Genomic DNA, 16,561 nt, shown 5'->3' with positions numbered 1-16,561 from the left:
GCTTGTGATTGTTAAAAATACGCTTTACGCGACGTAAAAAACAGTTCAAACTATATTTATGTGTGTCGTCCGTGCATTTAAGACATCTACACATAGCAGGCATGTTTCTACACTTTCCTGTTGGCTATACTTTTTTTTTTTTTTATTCCTTTGGCAACCTTTCTGCACAAGCGCGGCAAATTTTCTGCGATCACATCGCAGATCGCGGCATGTTCTGCTATGGGGCGCATTACAATAAATAAGAAGAAGTGATTTATTTTCACTGCTGATATTCAACGTAAACCGTTAATATTATGAATAATGTTGAATATCGACTGTAATGAAGTCCCGAACTATGATTGAAAAAAAAAAAAAAAAAAATCATCACTAATTTTATTCAGAAAAAATCCATAATGTTAATTCTGTGGGTGAAACTCAACAGGGTTTTTCTGTAATATTTTAGATTTTGTATACGTGCATAACATTATTTTTAAAATTACAAGGACAGGATTTTGTAACCTATCTCAAATCATTGGAAGCATAAGGAGAGTGTTTACTAGGGGCGGATCCAAAACGGACTTCTGGGGGGGGGAGCGGTGGGTTGTAATACTGCTATTTGTAGCTACTTTTTAGAGCTCCAAATTCTGGGATGGGTTTTATTTATATATAAAATAAGAAAGTTTCCTCATCTGGGAGGGGGGCAATTGCCCCCTAGCTCCGCCCCTGGTGTTTGCAAATGGTCAAAAAGTACCTGTGGTAATACAACATAGTGCCTACCAGTAGATAAAAGTAATTAGCATTTCGGATTAAATCATTAAAAAAAAATTGAAAGAAACCTTACAGTAAATTAGACTTCAAAATACTTCTTATTTTTCATCATTAGATAACAACAATATTTTGTCATTAGAACTTTCCTAAGATTTTGTAAATTTTAAAATACGATATAACGACCTTTTAGGAAATTAAAAAGGAAAAATAGATTAAACAAACATGGACAATAATTCATATAAAATGACCAGGTTTTCAACTGAAAAATCATCCCGCATCAAATCTTCCGAGTCTCAATGGAGAAGTCTCCAAGAAGTTTCCACGAATGTAAAAAATTCAAATCTAGAAAGGAAGACCATTGCCTGGTCAAAGCTAAACTTCACCTGCAATAGGTAAAATATGACAACAGAAAACTTATAATTGTCTATTTGCATGTATAGATATGCCACATTGACTTGACACCTAGTCTTCCATTCCAAGCGCTGCTATCGGCTGAATGAATTCCACTCTCTTTCGCTAAGGCCCTCTCGCTTAGCAACAGCTGAACCCTTATTGGCTCAACGTGTGGGTGTGAGCTTTAGTTCGCATTTTTGCCACGGCTCAAGACATTTTGGCAGCACATGATTTTGGGAGGTCTCTAAAATGACAGGCAGACTTGAATATTTCAATATTCAACTTATAATCAGGGTAGTATTGAGCAAGTTTATAAATGATCAGTTACGTAATTAAGCTCACTTAATCCCTCATACGTGACGTTTTAACATGCCGAAAGACCAGAAATCTAATTAATCCTAATCAACGGTCTCCCACAGGGAATCGAATCCGACCATGTTCATCAAGGGCGTACGCCTTAGCCACTGGGCCACTTACAAACAATAGCTTCTTTTATATTAGAGAATCATATTATGTCGCTGGTATATAGATTCGTAAACAATAACTTTTTCTTTCCCTTCCCTTTCCTTAACTTTGTACATGCTGTTCGTTTCCTTGTTTTCAAAGTTCGGCTGCCCCTTCCGATATTCGTTTATTTCCAGTAGGCCTATACAGTTCTGAGGGGAAGCAAATAAGGGACGCAGAAGGAAGGAAATTTCATTTTATTGAGAAGTGGGCGCCAAGCACTGAAGAATGAGGGAGCAAGAGAATGCAGTAATGAAGCGAGAGTGGGCTGAGAAATGATCAACAAAAAGAGGCGGCGGATAGTGTGTTGGAGCATCTAACGAGCTGTTTACATAAAAGAGTAGCCTAGTTGCGTCATTTTCGCTCAGAATGCATGATCAGCCTCCAACGGAGCTCACTGCGGGTTCCCAACTGCACAGAATGAGGCTGGAGTCAAGGAAGGGGTTCGCGAAGCTCTTGCTCTGGAGAAGACGTCAAGGAACGGAATACAGCAAGAAAAAGATGCCTACCTGAAGAAATAAAATATATGTGTAACGGTTTTGCACCCTTATTTGGCATACATGAAATTTGTTTCCGCAATATATATGACCAGGAAGTTAACCACATGATATATACCCTTGTTTATGCAAAACACACAAAAAATAATTTTAAAAAGGCAATGTACCAGTACTGTATGTTTTTTTTCATAGCTATGGTGCAGAGTACTTTAAAAGAAATACATACTACTCTGAAATCTGTTTATAATTAAAGTTTAAGAGTTAGTAATAGTTTTGGGTTGTTGTATTTCATTAACTATAGTGTATATATATCGCCACGTTACTAGTGTCATAATCAGGGCCCGGATGTTGTTGACCTAAAATTTTCTAAAAAAAATGACCTATAAAATGACACTAAAATTCCTGTGAAATGGCCCTGAAATTCACAAAAATTGACATTAAAACTTGCGTTTCTTTAAACGTTTATTTCGTTAAACATTGACATTTTTAAATATCTATTGGAATTTAATTAACATTTATCACTCATATTCAAGAAGTTTTGTTTCAGTTAGTTGCAGTCCAGTGATTAGTCCATTGTACGGCATTGTACATACTGAAAGCGTCAATTCACTCCCGAGTTGAAACTAGAAAGCACTCTTAAACAATAAAAGTTCGCAAGTGTAGACTACATGAGAATAATGGATAAAAACCCTGTTTAAAATCTTTGTATGTTTTCTAATCAATTTTTAGTTATGAAAACTAACCCAAAACTATCTGTTTGGTCACCTACCAACCCCCACCTTTCGTCAACCATCTGCAGCTTAGTTTTCATTAGCTTGTTAAGAATGCAGTTTTACCACCCCAATAGTCAGGAAACAGGAAAAAGAGATAATTTAACTTTGTGTTTTTCACATCCCTAAACAGTGTTCATTTTAAGATTTCTTTATGTAGAAGAAGAAGAATAAAAAGACCATAAGTAACCTAAAAGTTACCTTAAAATATTTAAAAAATGACCTGAAACTTCAAAACAGCATAAAGTGACCAAAAGTTGACCCTAAAAAAATATATTTTTAGAACCCAGATTTGAAGGGTAACGTTTTTATTTGAACTTCCCTTGTCCTATGTGTAGCAGAAAAAAGTTGACTTGTCAACAAGATCCGGGCCCTGGTCATAATAAAAGGCTTGATAGGAGTATCAATTTCACCCTAATAAGTGGCTATTTCTGACCCTTCTTAATTTACCACGAATAATAGATTTTCACCGCCAATTGCCACAATTCCAACAATTTGTTCTTGCTGGTTTTCTCAAAAACTACGTGTGAGTATTTACCCTCAAACATGTCACCTTGTTCAAAGATCTGTTGATTGTGATAGCTCATCTTTGGACATTTATTATTATTACACAGTGTGGTCCACAAGTTTCCGGAATAATTTATTTTTTAAAGCTTTCCTACCAACGCTTTTCTGTGGGACAACGATTGAATTACGTAGTACTCGGCGTATCTAACAAGAATGTAAATTGGCGTTAGTATAAGTTTCAGTAGTTTAGAAGACAAGGTGTATGATTCATATCACTATTGTTAGTCTGTTTCCAAATGCGAAACGGATGAGATGGGCGAACAAAGTGTAGCGATTAATTCTGCTGTAAACTCGACATGTTTGCAACAAAAAGGTTAAAAATTATCCAGAAAGTTTATGGTGATGTGGTATGAAGCCGAACAACCGTTTTTGAATCGTACAGACGGTTTTGAGAGGATAAGGAGTCTGTGAAAGACGACGCGTGCAGTAGTCGGTCCACAACAATCCGAACCGATGATAACATCGCCAATGTCTCCCTATCCTTAAAAAAAAAAAAAAAAAAAAAGTTTAATCTCGTAAAACAAAAACAAAAACAAAGAAATCAAGGATGATGTTAGCATTTGTTTAAAGTGCAGGCCTATTCTGTTTTTGTACATGTATTTTTCAGGTAAGGTAGATTCCTTTATATATATAGGGTCTATTTGAGGTTAGGTAGATTCCTTTATATACTTTTGAGTTAAGTTATATTTTTGACGTAAGTTATATTCCTTTACGTGTATTTTTGAGTTAACGTAGATTCCTTTATATATTTTTGAGGTAAGTTACATATATTTTCGGTAAGTTAGATTCCTTACCACATATTTTTGAGGTAAGTTCAATTGTTTTGACATCTTCAGTTCATCACTAGGCGAAGATTACACTATATGTAATTGAAATTATTGTAACTCAAAAATAGGAACACGGAAGGGAGTAAAAAAACAAACAAAAAACAAAACAAAACAAAAAACATCTAGTATTATTTTAAAAATCAATCTCGGATTCAGCTGTGGAAAGTAAATTAAGAGGGAGATTAACTGAGCACCCTTTTTCACCCATCACTCTACTCGCAAAAGAAAGTACTGGTCTATACTGTAGGTCAAGAGGAAACTTCCAAGGGTCGATGAATATATACAACTTTCTTTTCTGGAACTTTGCATGGGGAGATAAAGATACATTGCCACTAAAACAGATTCACATTAGTGTATACACAGCTAAACTCATTAATTTTGTCACGTTAAGTCAATATGTACCATAACACCTTGTCTACATTGAACATTGTTAGTTTCATCAGAAAATGTCACGTTCCTTGGGTTCGAATCAAATTACGAACTATAGTAATATGAACACACAATATTAACAATATTGAATTGTATGACCAATACAATAACATATATAGTATATGTTAGTTTATATTTTATAAATAACAAGGGATTAATAGAACTAAGTTTTAAATGTTTAGCTGATATGATTTTTGGCACCTTAATTCATTTCCGGTCTCATACAGACCCAATTCGGTCACTGGCTGCATATAATAAATGTCTAGTCATACACAAACACTATCGCTAAAACACATAAGTCTTGAAGTATACTCTGAGAAAAAAACATAGGTGTACGTAAAAACAGGTTATATGTGTAAACCTGTAGTTTTTGGACTTAACGTACAGCAAATGTATAACTGAAAACGTATAATTTATACGTACTTTCCGTACAAGTGTTCCATCTATACGTACTTTCCGTACAAAGGAAAAAAAAACTGTATATAGGCGGTCAGGATGTCAAATACAGATGGACGTATGTAATATACAGAAAGATAAGTATACGTATGTAATATATGGAAGACTGTTGGATGTCAGACATCCTGCAACGGCATGATGTAACATCTAAGCGGGAAAAACGGCAGTTCATAAGTAGGATAATAATAACGTATGCTCTGCACCGATGTCTGTAGTAAACATAAGGATACCGTATATTTGTACAATTTACTGTTGTCCGGATAACGGATTTTTCTCAGTGTATATAAAGATTTTAGAAAAAAAACTATGAGAAGGAAGTGTAGTGTCTGACTTTTTAGAAATTCGCTGCGGAAATAAGGTGTTGTGGTTTTGAGTTTCACATATAAACACCACAACCATTTTTATTATCTGAGAAATGGCCAGCACGTTGAACAAATATTAAAAAACATACTAAGAAAGAAGCGTGCCTAAATGGTTCATATTTCGTTATTTTTTTAATTACTGGTTTTTGAATCAGTTGTTTTAATTTGATTCAACTCTTATTTTTATGTTTAAAACAAAGTACATATGTATATTCGTATTTTATTGTCCATCACCTATTTCCAACGTAACCATCACGGACCTTGAAGTCTGAGTATGTATACGCATGTCCCTTTTCGTTGTCCGACAATAAACAGAAGACGGTGACCACTAACTAACACAAGAAGCTACACAATCGCTGAACATATACCATTAGCAAACTGCTACGAAATACCCAAATTATTCTAATATTAAAGAAAAAAAAAAACCTGACACTTTTCACATGAACCATATTTACTGTACAAAATTAACATAATTGTGTCACAAGTATTTTCTTTTTACACAGTAATTCTATCGTTCTCTGAATGAAATCTGAATTATCTTTATGCATCAGTTTTATACATTATTTGTCACTCATTTCATAGGGGAAAAAAATGGAAGAAAAAATTGATCTCAAGGAAGACCAAATTTGACACCGATATACATCTTGACTTGTTTAGCTAATATGCATGTGAAATATTTTCTTGTGCACGTGCAGATCTTTGATTCCCGTATTATGAACCATCTCAAGTTGGGGTCTGAAGTTGAAGTCTAATTTTCGAGGAGGAAAAAAAGGGTATTTAGAACGAGAATTCGGGGGAAAATGAATGCAAATAAAGTAAATGGAGTAAGGACTTGCAACAAAGTAAACTATGTACAATAAAGTAAATGGAGTAAGGACTTGCAACAAAGTAAACTATGTACAATAAAATAAATGAAGCATGTACTTGCAACAACTTAAATGGAGTTTTATTTTATATATAGTAAGTAGAGTATGTACTAGCAATAAAATACATTGAGATGTACTTGTACAATAGAGTAAATGGAATATGTACTTGCAATAAAATAAATTAAGTACTTGTACAATAAAGTAAATGGCGTATGCACTTACAATAAAGTAAATGAAGCATGTACTTGCAACAAACTAAACAGAATACTGTATGTATTTGCAATAAAAAAAAATCTAAAATAAAGAAGGATGATTTTTTCCGCAATCAAGAAAGATACTCATACACATTACAATAAATAAAAGAAAGAGAGAGAAACAACTATTATGACTTTATTACTATCCTTGTTCAATGTTCAATATACGTTATTGCCGCCTTTTCCAGTTTACAGTACCATACTTCCACAAATAAGACGAGAACCCAAAAATTCAAAGCGTTTTCGTGGAAATTCTAAAAAAATCTTAGGAAAATAATGACTAATGTTAAAAATTTAAACATATTTTTCTATTTCTTCTCTTTTAAGAACTACTCTTACAGAAAAAAAAATATTCTTGCTTCGGGAAATAATTCCGGGTCAGCACCTTAGTAGTAATCGCATGACTTGGTCTCACTTTTTGGCCCCTGGGTCCCTGCCCCTGGGTCCCTGCCGGGGTCAATGACCTAGGGGTACCTAGGACCACCCCCTAAAATTTGGCAGGGGTACATAGGACCCCCCCCCCAGGACCCATGGTCCCTGGCCCGTGTCAATGACCTAGGGGTACTTAGGACCACCCCTCTAGATTTTGGCAGGGTACATAGGACCACCCCTTAAATTTTGGAAATAGCCAAATCTAAAAATTGGGTGTGGTAGCCTAGGACCACAGTATGTACCTCTATCAGTATTGGGTGTCTATGTCGTTCCCTTTTATGAGTAAAAAATTGCCAAAAATTCAAATTTCGGAGGTTTTTGACCTAATTTATCCCCTTGGATGATGTATTATTACCCTATATGGTTATATGGGCGTATACAGGGATTCATTCCCTTTTATAAGACATGGGTATATTAATGCACCCCTTGAAATTTTTGGGAGGGGTACTTTGGCCCACCCCTTCAATTTTGGAAATTGCCCAATTTCAACATTGGGTATTATAGTACAGGACCCTAATATGTATTATGATAAATTTGGGTGGTCCACCTCGTTCCCTTCTAGGGGTACAAAATTGCCAAAATATAAACGTAAGCAATACGTAGTACCACGTGTTTGGTTTTTGGTCGATTTTATCCCCTTTGATGAGGTTATTATCCTATATAGTTATATGGTCATGTATAGGGGTCCATTACCTTTCATAAGATATGGGTATATTTGTGCACTCCTTTAAAAATTTGGGAGGGGTACTTTTGGCCCACCCCTTAAATTTTGGAAATTGCTCATTTTTATATATTTGGTATTATAGTACGGGACCCTAACATGTATTATAATAAATTTGGGTGGTCCACTTCGTTCCCTTTTAGGGGGTACAAAATTGCCAAATTTTAGTACAACCACGTGTTTGGTTTTTGGTTATTTTATTCCCTTGGATGAGGTCCTATTACCTTATATGGGTGTATACAGGTGTTTATTTCCTATTGTAAGACGTAGGTACATTTGTGCACCCCGGCAGGAGTGCCTTGGCCCACCCCTTAAATTTTTTTTGGAAATTGCCCAATTTAAACATTTGGTATAATAGTATAGAACCCTAATATAGATCACTATAAATTTTTTCGGTGGTCTATCTCGTTTCCCTTTTAGGGGTATAAAACTGCCAAAATATAAACGTAAGCATTACGTTGTACCACGTGTTTCGTTTTTTTTTTTTGACCTAATTCATTTCCTTGGATGAGATCCTATTACCTTATATGGTTGGGGGGGGGGGGGGCGGTGGCTCAGTGGTAGAGCGTTCACCTCTGGTGCTTGGGGTCCCGGGTTTGATCCCAGCCCCCGTCAAGTGAACTTTGTGGTGGACAAACACCGTGCTCGTGGGTTTTCTCGGGGTTCTCCCGTTTCCTCCTACTTTCTTCATTTCACTCATTATCACCGTCTCCTTTAGCAAAACCGGCATAAACATGGGACGTAAAACTTAAAGATTTCATTTTTTTTACCTTATATGGTTATATGGCCATGTATAGGAGTCCATTCCCTATTATGAAACATAAGTACATATGTGAACCCCCGGGAATGGTACCTTGGCCCGCCCCCTTAAGTTTTTAGAAATTGCCAAATTTAAACATTTGGTATCATAGTACTGGACCCTAATATATATTACTACAAAATTTGGGTGGTCCACCTCGTTCCCTTTTAGGGTGCATTTTGTTCCGCTTTAGGAGTGAACCTTGCAATCGTCCCGAGTTTGATTCTTGGAAATGTTGAATTTAACGTCCCCGCGAAAACGGTGAGAGATGATAGGACGAAACATGAACTTACTTGACTGAGGATTGAAGCAGTGACCTCATACAGTAGAGAGACAAGCGCTGAGCCATCGTACACGTGTGTTGATTACTATGCAATAGTCCCGAGTTTGATTCTTGGTGCTAGTTTCAGGAAATGTTAACGTCCCACTTGAAACGATGATGAGAAATGAGAAAACATCATAAACTTACTTGCTTGCGGATTGAAGCAGAGATCTCACATATTTGAGCCACTATGGCCCATTGAGAAGTTCAGTTTTTTGATTACTATGTCATGGTCCCGAGTTCGATTTTTGTGTTAGTTTAAGAAATATTGAGTTTAACGTCCCCTTGAAACGATGATGAAAAATGATAGGAGGAAACATGAACTTACTTCGTTGTGGATTGAAGCGCTGAGCCGTCGTACTCCATTCAGTGCGAACAGTTTCGCGTATGAAAAGAAGACGAGCAGATTATGTTACATTACACATTTCAGTGCGAGCAGTTTACACTAGGTTTATGTTTCATATAGAAAGATAGAAGATCTGCGTTGTCATCTTTTTACTTCGTGTGCAACTTTGACCTTGAAGAAAACCTTGTTGACTCAGTGCTAGCATTGACGTATACACACAATCTTATTGTTTAGTTGGCTGTATTTAGAGATGAATCAGACATGTAAGGTTGTTGGTTCGAATCTAGTTGTGTTCGCTGTAACTCAGGGTCTGAGCGATACTTACCGAAATTTTTCCAGTGTTGCCAACACTATCAGAATGAATCGATTCATTTAGTCGGAGCAGTTTCGTGACGAAAACAGAATTTTGTTTTGCACACAAAAATTTTTTCTGAAACAGAATTTTGTTTGTACATAAAAATTTTTTTCTGAAACAGAATTTTGTTTGTACATAAAAATTTTCTGAAACAGTTTTTGTTTTGTACACACAAAAAAATTTTCTGAAACAGAATTTTGTTTTCGTACACAAAAATTTTTTCTGAAAACATTTTTTTTTTTTCGTACACAAAAATTTTCTGAATCAGTTTTTTTTTTCGTACACAAAAAATTTTCTGAAACAAAAATTTAGTTTGATTTTTTTTTTTCGCAAAACATTGATTTATTTTATCGGTAAACTGATTCAGAAAAAAGAAATTGAAATCGCAGTACAGGAAAAAGAATTTGATTTTAGGATGTGAAATAAAAACACAGAATCATGTTTTTGTACATTTATTTTTAGCATGTGAAATAGAATACAGAATTTCTTTTTTCTTCAAAGGAAGACGTGTCCGTGACGGGTACAAATTCTGTAAAGAGAAAATAAAACATATGAATATACATGGTAATATTTATTTTGTTTCCTGTGAAAGAAGAAAAACAGATTATTAACATCGAACTAACTGATCAAGAGAGAGTGAGGTGAGAAAAGAAAAGCAAATGTGACGTACCTGAATTCCTTTTTTTTCTCCACGGGTTTCTGCAAGGTGATGTCATCTGAGGTTTGTTTCCGCTGTGGCCTCGTTGAAGCATGTCCCGTGTTGCGTTGATTCTTTGCCCCGTCTTTGGGAGGTGATGTTGGTGGGATTAGGGGAAAATATGGCTGTTATTCTGTTCTGGCTTTTTTATACCCATAGGGCAATGTCTCGTATGTGTCTGGTATTAATCGGCGTTTTTTATAGTTGAAACTGTACTTCTTTTCTTCAGGTTTTGTGACAAGATGATGATCGTGGGTTCTGTAAATTTTGTGCGGCGTGCTAATGGAGATTTTTTCACTCGATTGATTTATGATCATTTGCTCCAGACTATTGAAATTTAACTTTTGACTTGCAGTATAATTGAGTGTGAATCCACGAATTTTGCATACATAACTGGTTGATTTCGTGTCGGGGTTGTAGATTTCCAAGGCGTACTGTTTTGGGCCACCAGACACGAATTTTTTAATGTATGCTTTTGGTCCAATTGATTCAAGTTCATTTGACATTGAACCAAGAAATACTTCTGGTTCTATTGTGGGCTGTGATGGTCGCTGCGTGAATATTACGGAATCTGTATCGAAATATAATACTCTTTCTTGCAGAAGTTCTAAATATTTGTAGAGTTCCAGACGAGCTTGACACGTTGTAAATGCTCCAAGGACAACATTAGCATTGTGATTTTGTACTGGAACATCATCTTCATACTGCCAATAAAGGTATAACATCGAATCGTTAACAGGTAAAATTTGGTTGACTTTTATGTCTGGAGCAGTTAATTTTTGATACAGTTCTTTGGGGTCGTTAATGATGGTCGTTTGGCTGAAATTGTCTCTTATAGCGAGTCGTCCCCAGAAGGCATTCAAACAGAGCTTTGCAAGACTACGACGTGCTGAATTTGTCATTATATTTGCTGCATCTAAAGTTATGCCTTCCCGTTGTTGTACCACTTGGATATACTGCTGCTTTTCTTCTTCGGTGACGCAATTGGCAGGCCAACCAGAAGCTTCCAGCTTAGATTTCAAAAATGTATTAATGTATTCGCTGAATAATCCGCCAGTCTTGGTTTCTGGATCATATACGGTGATGTCGTAATCCCAAATTTCGTAAATTTCAATGACTTGATACCCAAGTTCAATGGCTTTTTGAATTTCATAGGACACCCATGTTCCTGTTAGACTTCGTTCACTGTCCGAATGTGTACATTCAGAATCTTGATTTAATGCTGTGGCACAGGCAGCACAAAGTGGAAACAACAACTTCTTATTTGAACGAAATGGCAGCACTGGATGAAACACATTTCTGCTAGGCAAGATCTTCAACTTGACCAATCCGTTGACATATTGAATGTCGGGCATTTCTGGATCTCCCTGTAGATATATTCGTGGATGCCCTATTGGATACCGTCCACATTTATTCACATAAGGATACAGGGAGACGATATCCAAGAATTTTATTTCTTCGCCTTCATTTTCATTTGCGACGTGGTACAATTTAATGGCATTAACACGGCCACCATAGAAGCTGTCTCTTGGATTTAATGGTGTCTTATTAGTATAAGGATGTGTGCTTAAAGAAGAGGCCAATGCTGGATTGGATTTTAACACTTGACGAAATTCACATTCCCACATTTCATGTACTTTATATCCCATGGATCGTAATAACTTCATTTTACGCTGTGTTCTCTCGTAGCGATAGTTCATTGTTTCTTCGGAGTTCTCATAAATGGGTTGATCACGGCCTGTAGGGACACATAGAGGACAGCCATGGAATTTGCACCCTTCAAATTCATACACGTGTTCCTCTTTAGTGTCAGGATCTTTGTAGTAACCGTCCAGATGAAAACCAGCAACATAAACTTCCTTTCCTCTCGCAGCATGTTGAATTGAATGGCCCTCTTTTTCTTCCATGTAGGCAAGCCACTGCAAAGCAATCCGTGACTGATTGTTTCTGTGACGGTATCCTCGTGCAGGAAGAATGCTAATAGTATTAGGTTTTAAGAAATTTCGTCGAAATACTAAATTGCACGCACTCGCCAAAGTGATAGCCTCCAGGAAAGGATTGACGTGAGTTTCTTGTTCAAAAGTGGTCATGAAAGATATACAAGCCAATCGAAGTACGTTGACGTCCTGGATACAATAGTTTACCAATTCTTTTTGGAAAATAAACGTATCGTTCTGGTGTTCGTTGTACCATGTCATGAATTTTTCTCGTTCATCCACTTTCATTTCATCTGCACCATAATAATGGATGTCCGGTAATTTTCCCACATACGTTTGATTTGCAGCAGTATTAAAAAAGTGTGGAAAATATCCTTTGGTCGCGGGTAAATGAAATGCCTTGGATAATTTACTTAAAGCCATTGGCATGAAATTTAAGGAGTCAATAAACGATAAGTGATTCACTTTCATGCTTAAAATTTTTGCTCCGTTCAAGATCAAAGTAGGTTTCAATTCATGTTCTTCCACTAAAGATTTAAGAATAAAATGACCATCATATCCCTTACAGTTATGTGCCAAAGATACAATAAGTTTGATGCTGGGTCGTGGTTGACGTAAATACGCAAGAAAGGCATTGATCGGATCATCTTGAAAAATATGTTCTCGCTGTCCACAAACTTCACACGGATGATGTATATCCTCATCTTGAACACAGTTGTAACATACTTGTTGGGCCACCAGTAAATTGGGCTTATGAATGAACGTGTCTTCATCGAAGAAAGTATCCTGTGTGGCTTCGATATCATAGAAGACAATCATAGCTTTCTTGGCATGTAACACTGATGGAACTCCAGGCTTTAATTGAGTCGTATCAGGCTTCATGTAGCATTGGTGGGTAGACGTAACGTGTTTATGGCACACATTACAAAAATAATCAGTACAATCATGTTTTCTTTCCCCTGTATGGACAAACGAATAAATGCGTAGACATTTGGAACACTGTTTCACCATCTTGCATATTGGTTGGCCTTTATGGTATGGTACAGTCAGATGATTTGTATAGCATGTTTCACCATAAAATTCACGATTGCATTCTAGGCACTGCTTCTCCGTATTGGTCTTACTGCATGGCGGTTTCTGCAAACATTTTTCACACATGGCCGAACAGTTCTTGACGTGTGCATTACGATGATCATATTTTTTATGGCATGCAGCACAATAGTAGTTGGTAGAAAAAACCGACGTTAATGACGTGATGATGTCATAATGAGAATTGATGCACATTAAATTGATTGGAATTTTGTCTTCGCCACCAGGCCCTTCATACAGAATATCTTCTCCGGAAAAGCTGGTGTACACGGTAAGTTTATAATTTGTCAAGTAGCGTTGCAATTGTCGTAATTCTTCCACGGATCCCCCATGCTCTAAATTCACTGATGATCTGGACAAAAGTTCATGTACGGCTGGAATAACAACACACTTTCTCTGGTTGTGATATTGATCGTAAACTTTTTTATTTGTATCCTTATATTTCTTTAGGCCAATAGCAATCACAATCGCATACGCTAAACATTTCTTGTCGGTGTTTTTTACTCGTAGAATGCCTTTCTTGCACTTTAATAATTCGTCGTTTGATAAAAGACCTCGACGCACCAATCCAAATCCACGGGGCACATCCACATGATGAAAATGGACAATGAACGGTTCGTTCATGAGAAAACTATCGTTACTTTGAAGGATGCGATCAAAGGATGCCCATAAAGTCTCCAGTGTCAAATTACTTGCATGCCGGAAAGATAGATAAAACGGTTTGTTCTTCTCATCGTGGGATAAAATCGATAATCCAACCATCGATGATTCGTCGACGTTTTCCAATAAATAATCCAACATCTGTTGAAAGGAGGCCTGAACCCACTCCACAATATCGGTGCCACTGGTCGGAGCATTAATTTGAATTTCCAGCATTCGTCCTTCAAGATTAAAACGCCGATAATGTCTATTGATTTCTCGCAAGACAGTAAAGCCAGAAGTAGCCATATTCAAATAGGGAAAAAAGGTAAGGTAAGCAAAAAAAGGAATAGGCAAAGAAAAACAAATATCTAAAACGAAAAGAGAAAAAAAGCACGAATTAAAATTGAATTCAGAGATCACTACATTATCAAAATGACTACACGATCAATCCTAAAAGAATGATCATATCTCAAATAGTTTTACTGTTAAAATTTTTATTGTCGTCATACTGGAAATCAAACCCGGACCAACATCAACATGTAAATGACCTAAGTTTCTGTAGTGATAAAAAGAATGAATGAAATTGTTTTTCTAACTGTGCTGAAAGAATCATTGTAGTAAGCATTTTTTCCTCTGACACTGAACTTTAAAACATATGACGAACATGAAACGAAAACAAAATCTCATGCGCTTGCTTTTCTCGAGCTAAGGCAAGAAAGACTCGGCGGGAGATCAGATCCCACATTAAACTGCAAGTCCACGTCTCACGTTGTAGGGAACAAATTCGTGCGTAGTTTCTTTGTTTACTTTCAGAAACTGAGCTAAGTGGTTAGCGTTACGCACCTCTGGCCCGGGTTCAACACCCAGTATGCGATCAGATTCAACATTAAGCTGTATTCCTAGCCCCCCACTACTGAAGGGACGCTAAAACCAAAAAATCAACAAATTTCTCGTGCCTACTTCTAATGTGTGGGATGTGGCCCGGGTTCAACACCCAGTATGCGCTCAGATTCAACATTAAGCTGTATTCCTAGCACCCCACTACTGAAGGGACGCTAAACCAAAATCAACAAATTTCTTGTGCTTACTTCTAATGTGTGGGATTCCTAATTCGATCCCCGGTCAAGTTATTCTTCCATTTGCTAAATATTTCATACTAAAATAAAACAATGATAACAATGTTATCCTCATGCAAAAAACACTCCATTGATGTTAAGAAAACGCAGTCGATACTTACCTCAAATTCAAGGAACGGAGTAAAGTCACGCTGTCACTAGAGGTACACCTACGTTCATTCACGAACTTCGTGGAAGTAGGATTTGAAAATGAAATTAAGAATTTTATTTAGGTCTGAAACGTGTTCAACTATAAAGTGACAACACTATCAGCCAATCAGAAACGAGGAAAATGAATCAATGACATCACGGAGAACCAATGAAAACACAGCTTTCATCATGTATCATGAGCCGAAACGTGATGTAAGAAGCAATCTGATTGGTTGTGACATTATTCACGTTTTTTCTCCTTACACATCAATCGTTACGACATCTAGTATCGCAATTTTTTGATCATGACATCATACCGTTGACTCGTTAGTTTCTTACGACATTCAAATTAACACATCTAAAATGTGATTCATTTTCCTTAAACTTGATTGAAAAAATGTAACACTCATCGATATGTTACGAAACTGTCTTTTACAAAAATGTAAAGTTGAGCTTTAAAAGTCCGTCAGCTGAGAAAAAAAAATGCTGATGTAGTAAAAGCAGATTCTGCAATTTCACAATAACAAGCTTCTATGCGTAACAACAAGCAGAAATGTGTAGTAATGTAACATAATCTGTTCATGTTCTTTTCATACGCAAAACTGCTCGCACTGAATGGAGTACGGTGGCTCAGCGTTTTTTTTTTTTTTTTTTTTGATGTGTGAGTTCTCTGCTTCGATCCGCAAGCAAGTAAGTTTATGATGTTTTCTCATTTCTCATCATCGTTTCAAGTGGGACGTTAACATTTCCTGAAACTAGCACCAAGAATCAAACTCGGGACTATTGCATAGTAATCAACACACGTGTACGATGGCTCAGCGCTTGTCTCTCTACTGTATGAGGTCACTGCTTCAATCCTCAGTCAAGTAAGTTCATGTTTCGTCCTATCATCTCTCACCGTTTTCGCGGGGACGTTAAATTCAACATTTCCAAGAATCAAACTCGGGACGATTGCAAGGTTCACTCCTAAAGCGGAACAAAATGCACCCTAAAAGGGAACGAGGTGGACCACCCAAATTTTGTAGTAATATATATTAGGGTCCAGTACTATGATACCAAATGTTTAAATTTGGCAATTTCTAAAAACTTAAGGGGGCGGGCCAAGGTACCATTCCCGGGGGTTCACATATGTACTTATGTTTCATAATAGGGAATGGACTCCTATACATGGCCATATAACCATATAAGGTAAAAAAAATGAAATCTTTAAGTTTTACGTCCCATGTTTATGCCGGTTTTGCTAAAGGAGACGGTGATAATGAGTGAAATGAAGAAAGTAGGAGG

At 36.6% G+C, this 16,561-nt stretch overlaps 2 protein-coding genes across 3 annotated transcripts in view; both read right to left on the bottom strand.

Annotated features, from left to right (window-relative positions):
- Window positions 1-16,561, bottom strand: part of LOC145662276 (uncharacterized) — a 729,687-nt gene that overhangs the window by 153,837 nt on the left and 559,289 nt on the right. The window lies entirely within an intron of this gene.
- On the bottom strand, window positions 10,000-15,878 carry LOC145662275 (uncharacterized). Its single transcript, XM_081727664.1, has 3 exons — window positions 15,250-15,878; window positions 10,318-14,380; window positions 10,000-10,176 (listed from the first exon to the last, which is right to left on the bottom strand). Exon 2 carries the CDS (start codon window positions 14,316-14,318, stop codon window positions 10,473-10,475), a length of 3,846 nt encoding a protein of 1,281 aa, XP_081583790.1. The 5' UTR covers window positions 14,319-14,380; window positions 15,250-15,878; the 3' UTR covers window positions 10,000-10,176; window positions 10,318-10,472.

Source organism: Thermobia domestica, chromosome 10, assembly GCF_964235325.1.
Source record: "Thermobia domestica chromosome 10, izTheDome1.hap1.1, whole genome shotgun sequence".
Taxonomy (NCBI): domain Eukaryota; kingdom Metazoa; phylum Arthropoda; class Insecta; order Zygentoma; family Lepismatidae; genus Thermobia; species Thermobia domestica.
Note: the sequence above shows the minus strand (reverse complement) of the source record. Positions and strands in the feature narration are given on the sequence as shown.